Source organism: Lagenorhynchus albirostris, chromosome 18, assembly GCF_949774975.1.
Source record: "Lagenorhynchus albirostris chromosome 18, mLagAlb1.1, whole genome shotgun sequence".
In the NCBI taxonomy this organism is placed as follows: domain Eukaryota; kingdom Metazoa; phylum Chordata; class Mammalia; order Artiodactyla; family Delphinidae; genus Lagenorhynchus; species Lagenorhynchus albirostris.
In genome coordinates, this window is record NC_083112.1 from 4069021 (window position 1) to 4076790 (window position 7770).

At 54.9% G+C, this 7770-nt stretch overlaps 1 protein-coding gene across 1 annotated transcript; it reads right to left on the reverse strand.

Annotated features, from left to right (window-relative positions):
• Positions 1 to 269: 269 nt before the first annotated feature.
• Positions 270 to 6625, reverse strand: SHISA2 (shisa family member 2). The gene is made up of 2 exons (XM_060129183.1): positions 5421 to 6625; positions 270 to 2464 (listed from the first exon to the last, which is right to left on the reverse strand). Exons 1-2 carry the CDS (start codon positions 5749 to 5751, stop codon positions 1911 to 1913), a joined length of 885 nt encoding a protein of 294 aa, XP_059985166.1. The 5' UTR covers positions 5752 to 6625; the 3' UTR covers positions 270 to 1910.
• Between the last annotated feature and the right edge of the window lie 1145 nt (positions 6626 to 7770).

The window sequence follows — 7770 nt, forward strand, 5'->3', positions numbered from 1 at the left end:
ACAGAACACACGTTAGCCTGCTAATATAATGACCCCAAAAGAACTGTTCGTTTTGTGCTATCAGCTTTTCCCATAGAGCACGTAAAATACCCACTGACTCGGAACATACTATCGACTTCACAGATATCAATCACTTTTAAAGGTAGGCTCTTGGTTCTAGAAGGCAATGTTTATGACTTTTAGCAATTTTCCCCTATTAACAGGTTTAACAGACCATCTGAAAAATTACCAAGTGGAATGAAAATGAAAAAACCCAACTCCTCTAGGAATTCATGCCATAAAACATTTATTAATAAGTAAAATGATTTTCCCCTGCCTTTGGCTATTAAAAGATTTGACGGGGTATCTTTGTTGATACCAATTGCCAACAATGGTTTTACGTTTTTCAGTCATGAGATAGACAGAGATACAGACAGGTGATAGAAAAGGTAGACAGACCATAGACAGATGACCATAGATACAGATATAAATATGTGTAGAAAACCATACCTTACAACCATTTAATTACAAATCTTGGTTTTGCTAGCAGTTGGAAATTAACTTCAACTTACTTCTTGTAAGGGAACAATACACAAATAAATTCACTTGAATTTCATAATTCAGCAGACTGGTAATGAATACAGTGCTTGTTGAGGACTAAAAGAGAGAGGAAAACAAGAACTAACTTTGTGGGGAAGAAAGGCAATATCTCTTTGAAAAGCTCTTCTCAACTTGATAGTCTCTCTTGCCTGAAAAACAAGACATTTTGATAACGACAGTATAAAAAGCCTATGATTTGCGAAGTAAATCGAATCTGCGGTTTAAATTTCATCCCAAGTCTCAGGTTTGGGCTGAGGAGCGATATTAAGTATCTCTCTCTCTGCAAGCGTTTCTTTGAGCTTTTCTAGGAAAGACAAGAAAATGTTTTATCAGATCTAGGCAGAAAGGCTGACGTTCATTTATAACAACAGTAATTACCGGCACTCAGTACTATATGGACACGGAGGTCCGAACACCAAACAGAGTGAAACGCCAAACCACACCACACAGCAAAATGAAGAGTCATCTGGAGAAGGGGCAGGTGATAGTTTATGATTTCAATATGAAAACACTTTATTACTCTTCTCAGATGTCAATGTGAAGTCAGAAATCTAAAAGATACAATCGAGAAGGGGCTGAATGGTTTTATTACTACACCATCACTCTACTTCAAGATTAAAATAATCCCAGAGTTCTGAAATGTCATCAGTTAAGTAACTATACAATTTCTTTCAGCCTCTTTTTAATGTAGGAAATCACTTTGTAATAAGATCTCTACACAAGGTAAAAAAGCACAAAATAGACCCCAAAAAAGCACAAAAATAAACAATATATATATATCTTTTTACAATGAATTAAGGTGTGTCTGGGAAATACTGAGATCAAGGACTAACCTCAGAGTCCAGATTGGTTTCCTTTTGTAAGAATTGTGCTCTTCACATCCCCCCGGAAACTTGGGATGCTTATTAGAAACTGGCCCAGGTAAAAGGGAGGGAACAACTATTCTGATCTTGTACCAATACAGTAAAAAATAAAAAAGAAGTAACAGTAACGAAATAATAAAAACAATCAGTTTACAAAATCCTTCTGACAGCCACACCTCAAGGGCACTTAAGGGCGCACATGTGTCACACAACCACTGGCGACCACACAGGCATCACCAGGGGATGCTCTTCTCCATCATAAATCAATCATGCACTGGGATGAAACATGTCCAGAAACGCGCATTTGGAGAAAGATGTTTTCATACAGTTTGGGGGCAAAGCAAGCCATCCAACAGAATTGTGCCACAAACACCAGCGATACGCTGGGACTTCCACGTTGAGAATCCTTCCCAAGCCCACAGCTTCTGCCTTCCTCTGTCTGGTACCGGACCCCGGCCTCACCTTGCGTTACACAGTCACGGCTGGGTACATCTTCTGTTCGCTGTTAGTGTGAGGGAAGGGGGCCTGTATCTGCCTGTAGCCCGTCTGCAGCCCGTCCAGGAACGGCGGCACTGGGGTCATAGGCACGGTGTCGTGCTGCACCGTGTACCCCACGAAGGGGGGATGCAGGTACTGCCCCTGGTGGGGCACAATCTGGGTGGCCTGCTGACAGTTGAGCACGGAGAAGTTTGTGGGCATGTTGACGTATACATTGTTCATGGTGCCTTCGGGCAAACAACAGTTGGTCTGTGACCTGGTCGGGGGCCCCCGGGCCCCCGAGTTGGCGCTGGAGCTGGAGCTGGCGGCCGTGCTGGACTGGCGGGAAGAGGAACCTCGGGAGGTGCTGGCGCTGGGGATCATGGGGATGGTCTCCACCATGCGGGGCCCCCCCGGGGCCCGGCTCTGCTGGGGCTCCTGCTTGGGCCGCAGGCATCTGCAGCAGCAGGCGGCCACCAGGGACCCCAAGATGATGAAGGCGACAAACACCGACCCGACGATAAGGAAGGGCACATAGATGGGGACTGAAGAAAAGGAGAAAGACATACTGTGATGACTTCCTGTAAGGATGCAGTAAAAATCGGGGATGGGCAGCGGAGATGGATAAATGAACAACGCTGGTACCCAGAAGCCAGGAACCTGGGCCAGGCCCGGTGTGTGCGCTTATCGGCCGCACACAGGAAGCACCGTCCTTTATCAAGTGCTTAGGGATGGGGAGGGGGGCGCAGTAGGGCCTGCCTACTGCAGGCAGGCAGCGGGGATCAGCCCCCAAAGCAAAGCTGTTAACACTGACAGCTAGACTCACCAACTGCAACGCTCATGGAGGCAAATACCCGATTTAGCAAAAATATGAGTTGAACGGTTTAAGACTCTTCTAAAATCCCTAGAGTAACGGAACTGCCCACATTTCAGTCTACCCTAACAGTTTGTAGGGTCTGCACAGAAACGAGTTGAAATTACTTCAAAGTCTTTTCTCCCCCCAGAAAATTATTTACATTTCTCGTAAACCTCTTTGAACTTTTCTTCGCAGGTTCTTGTTTGATAGGCACATAAATCAAAAATTTCGGGCAGACCCTAGTCACAGCCATTTCCGAAAAGAGTCTGTAAGATACAGAGGTCAAAGACGGGTTTAAAAAAAAAAAAAAAAAAAAAAGCCCTCCACACACACTTAGCTGAAGGCTGGTCCCTGGAATGTGGGCCTGGCTGGGGGGAGGCTGTCCAGGCAGCAGGTCAGCATGAAACAAGGTACCAAGGAGGACAAGGCTTGACATCTGTTCCAGAAAGAGCCCGCAGTGAGCCAAGGCCCCAGGCAGGACCACGTGGCTGGGGCGGAGCTGTCAGGTCTGGAGTTAGGACACTGGATTCCGTGTGAAGAACCGCAGGGAAAAGCCCGCAGAGCGAAAAGCAATGGGCATCCTACTTAACAAGGGAGGTTTATTCCAGAAAATAAAACTGTCAAGATAAAAATAGACACTTTACTAAAATCAGCAGCAAACTCCAGTTTCCAATTCTTTTACTTAAAAAGATCTTTGGGGTGCCGTGGGCCTAGCACTGAGTTTCAGAAGCTGGACACACTGGCTGATGGGGACCGAGAGTCAGGAGGGAGGGGCCTGTGGAATCCCACCCTCGATGACCAAGAACCCATCTTTCGACGCGTTCCTGCCCATCTCCCTGACTACTCGATTAGACGCCACGCGAGGACAGGGATCGGTCCCGCTGGTCTTGGCAAAGGGCAGCGCCAGCGCGTGGCCCAGGGAGACGCTCGGCTCCTCCCTCGCCTGAAGTCACACACGCGCAACGCCCTCTGTCCGCTACGGCAGCAGCCGTTCTAATCACGCTCCTTGGACAGAACCGACATTCCTGCAGTCAGTGTTTCTAGAACATAGTACCACACGGAGCCATGGAGAAATGATGCCTTGTAAGTAAACATACCTTATCAAGTATGTAACCAAAGGCTGACGATTGAAGGCTTCATTTTCTAAATTAAAGATACCAGCCTTGTATGTTATCAAATAAACAAATAACAGTTAGAAAAAAAAAACAAAAAAAACACCCCCAAAGCAGTCTAAGTCCATATAATGAGTCTGGGGGAGAAATCACTGTTCTCTTTCCAGGATTTTAATTGGAAGAGTAAATAACTCAGGGCAGAGAAGGCAGTGTTCCTGGAAGCCCTCGGCTCTGCTTAATTAGACATGCGCTGTCCTTTTTGAGTGCAGAATTTTTAGGAAAAAAGATTCAAAAGTGGAATTTGGAAAGCATCCCCACATACCACGGCGTCTTGAGAAGTCGGCTGCCTACCGATTTGTCCACAGTCATCCCAACTTCTAGGAGGCCGGCAAAAGCCCAACTTGGCACACACAGAGAAGGCAGTCAAGCAGTGTGCCCATGGCTCGTCCCCCCAGGTTTATTCGGGAGGCCACACACCCCGCTATGCTGCGCTAAGACGACTCCTCTTCTGGAATTCCCCTCCCTTCTCCTCTTCAGAGTCAAGGCAGCAGCCAACCAGTAGGAGTAGCTAATAAAATGCGTGACTGCAAAGGGAAGGACTGAAACGAGCCGCCTCTCAGCAGCCCCAGCCAGCTCTGTGAACAGGGACCAGCGGGGCCCTGGCTCGGGCGGCTGGAACGCTGGGCTGGGGTGCGGGGGAGATAGTATTAATATAACAGTTCTCTCCTTCTCATAACGGGCGGAGACGCCCCTCCGGGCCATGTGTGCCCTTCCACCTCCACCCGGACCACATCCTCCCTCCCAAACACATTATGGGATAGGCCCTCAAGAGAAGGGTCTGGGAGACTGGTGACAAGCAGAGGCAGTAGAACCTATCAAATGCTTTCACGCATTTGTTTCTCCAACTCTAACTTGGGCAATCTGAAAAAATACAGTTAAACAATCAAGGCCACAAAGAGCAGGGATGGCACGGCTCTGATGTCACACCTTCCAAGTCCGACGTGGTAAGGAGGCCAGGGTGGGGGAGGTGCATCTTAGGGAGGGATAGACTCTCCCCCGGGGGCTGGTAGAGCCCATCACCCTCGGGAAGACCCAAGGAGCGGCCTTCCCTCCGAGGAGCCCTCGGGTTCCCCGGCCAGCCCTCTCGCTAGGGGGCGCCGCCGAAACATGACCCCGTCCTCGGACTTAGACCCATAGAGACAGGAGACCCAGGAGGGGGCACGGAGAACCCTGGGCAGGAGGCACGTGGGGCTGGCTGCAGCCCGCCATGCTTTGGATGTTAGGGTTTTTTCCGGAAAACCCAAGCCAAGCCGCTCTTTAGCTGACAGATGGGGAAACTGAGGCCCAGGGCGCTGAACCGCTGTCCCGTTCCACACAAGGTAAAGGCTGCGCCGGGACGCAGTCATCGCCTCCCGCTCCAAGCCCCTTTCCTGAAATGGCAGGCTCCGAATTCCCTCCCCCTCTCCAGGCTGCCGGGTCCCGCCGGCGAGGCAGAGCCCTTTCCTCCCCTCTCTGCTCGCCCGGCCCGCCTACCTGCCGAACCGTCGGGGCCGTCTTTGTCCGCGCGGCCGGGCTCGCCGGCGCCCTGCTGGCGGTCGTTGTCGCAGCCGCCCTGGTCCAGGCGCGCCTCGGCGCTGGAGCAACAGTAGCGCAGCGCGCAGCTGCCGCAGCAGATGGTGGCGTCGCCGCCGTCGAAGCGCTCGGGGCACTGGAAGCCGATGCGCCAGACGCCCTGCGCGTCCATCCAGCCGTGGCAGTACTCGCCGCTGGCCCGCGCCCCCGCCGCCAGCAGCGCGGCCAGCAGCAGCCGCAGGAGCGAAGCGGCGTCCCGGGAGGAGGCGGCCGGGTGGCGTCCGCCCCACATGGCACCACCCTGGGCGCGGGCGGCGCGTCTCCAGAGGGCGCAGGGCCGACTCCGGGAGGTGGCGGCCCGGCGCCCCGGTCCCGGCGGTGCTGAGGCCGGGACCTCTGCGCTGAGTGTCCCTTCCGCGGCGCCTTCCGCGCGGGCCCCCACCCCCCCGCCGCGACGTCCGGGAGCTAAGCCATGCCCTCCCTCGGCCGGCAGCCCGGCCCCAGCAGGAGCTGCCTGTAACTCGTGGGCACTCGCCGATGGAGCTCTCCGGGTGCGACTCAGAGGGCCCCCGGGGCTGCCGTTCCGCGGCCCCCGGAGGCTTCACCCGCGACAGGACCCTCCCCGTGCATCCCCGAGGGGACGCTCGCTCGGGCCGGAGGACCGCTGGGCGCGCCGCTTCGGACCCGGAGCCAGGGCGCTGCCTTACAGTTTAAGCCTCGGGGTCCTGCGCGCTAGTCGTGGCGCGTCTCCTGGCTTTATTCCCCCCTCGGGCGGCTTGAAGAGGCCAAGGTGGCGGGCAGCGGGCACAGAGCTCCGGGCAGCAAGTGCAGCGGCCGGCGGCGCTCAGCCTCCTGCGCTCCGAACTCGGTCCGCATGGCTCCGGCCGCGCCGCCCGGGCCGCCCCCTGGGTGCAGCCACCACGTTCCGCTCCGCGGGCCGGACGGTCGATCCTCCCGGCGCACGCGGGCGTCCGGGACGCGGACGAGAACCGACGCGCCCTGCCGGGATCCCGGGAGCCAGCCGCGGCTGCTGCTGGGCGCGGGTCCAGGCGGGCGGCTCGCCCTGCTCCCCTCCTCTGCTCTCCGGCCTCGGCGCGCTCCGTCTGGCTCCCCCTCCCCCCCCCGCCGCTGCGCCCTGGGTAGGTGCGCACCGCTGGACGCCTCCCACGGAAGTTTCGGCCCCCGGGGCTGCGGAACAAGCCGATCGCAGCAGCCGCCCGCCCACCCGCGCGCCCGACCCCGACTCGCCCGCCGCGCCGCCGCGCCGCGCTGCGCTCTTAAGAGGGGCTGGCGCCGCGGGCGCGCATGCGCGCTGGGGCCGCCCCGCCCTCGCCGCCCCAGGGGCCGCGAGCCCTTCACTTTCGGGCTGGAACGGCCGCGGGCCGTGGGCTGCCGGGTAGAAAGGGCGCGGGAGACAACTGCGCTCGAGCTAACACAGCAACAGCAGTAACGGCAATAAGGGCAAACTCAACTTGCTTATTGCAGGTCTTGGGCGGCATTCACAGTTCGGATTCTCACAACTTCCCAAAGAAGGATGATAACTGCGCTCCATTTACAGACGCTGAAGTTGCCACTTAGACTCACTGTCCTTCCAGTTCCCAGCCCGATGTCCAGGCCACGGCCGGTCACTGGCCTGGGGCTGCGTGGTGGGCTCGGGCTTCTACTAGGTGGGGTGGAGACTTGCCAGATTAGGCCGCTGTCCGGATGATCTGTGTCGCATTTCTTTCTAAATTTGGGCAGAGCGATTTATTGGATTTAAGCAGAAAGGTGCCTCGGCTCCACATTTGGCCCCGATGGTGTAGACAGCTGCGTGAAGAAGCAAACAAGGCTCCGACAGACCAGCAACGCGGCTTTGAGGAGGAGAGATTAATAGCTCCTGCCTTGCGGAAGCTGAAACAACAGGTGCTGATGCTATTAAAGCCGCCGTGATTATTTTTAAAGGATCTGGTGACCCTTCCGACACGGTCTGGAAGTCAGCGACCTGACATCTAGGTCCAGCCCGACCAGAAAAAGAATCTTGCATTTTTCTGGCTTCAGTTTGTTCATCTTTAAAGTGGAGCATAAGAGGTGCTGACCACTGAGGTTCCCCCCCAAGTCCGTGTCTATGGAACACAAAGCAATTTTATTCACAGCAAAGACGCCGCTGTTCAGACATGGTCGGGCACTTGGGCGGGCCGGGTCACCGCGCGGACTGGGGCAGGTTGGCTACCCTGCCACTCGCCCCACGGAATCAAAAGGAAAAACCGACCCTACGCCCTGGAAGCAAACACCTTACTCTTTTCAGTAAACCTCTCTCCAAGCACTGCACTTG

Excerpts from the sequence above, each read along its gene's own strand:
- SHISA2 (XM_060129183.1), bottom strand. The coding sequence starts at position 5,751 with ATGTGGGGCGGACGCCACCCGGCCGCCTCCTCCCGGGACGCCGCTTCG. Across the intron at positions 2,465-5,420 it reads CGGCCCCGACGGTTCGGCAG|TCCCCATCTATGTGCCCTTC; the intron begins GTAGGCGGGCCG and ends CCTTTTCTTCAG.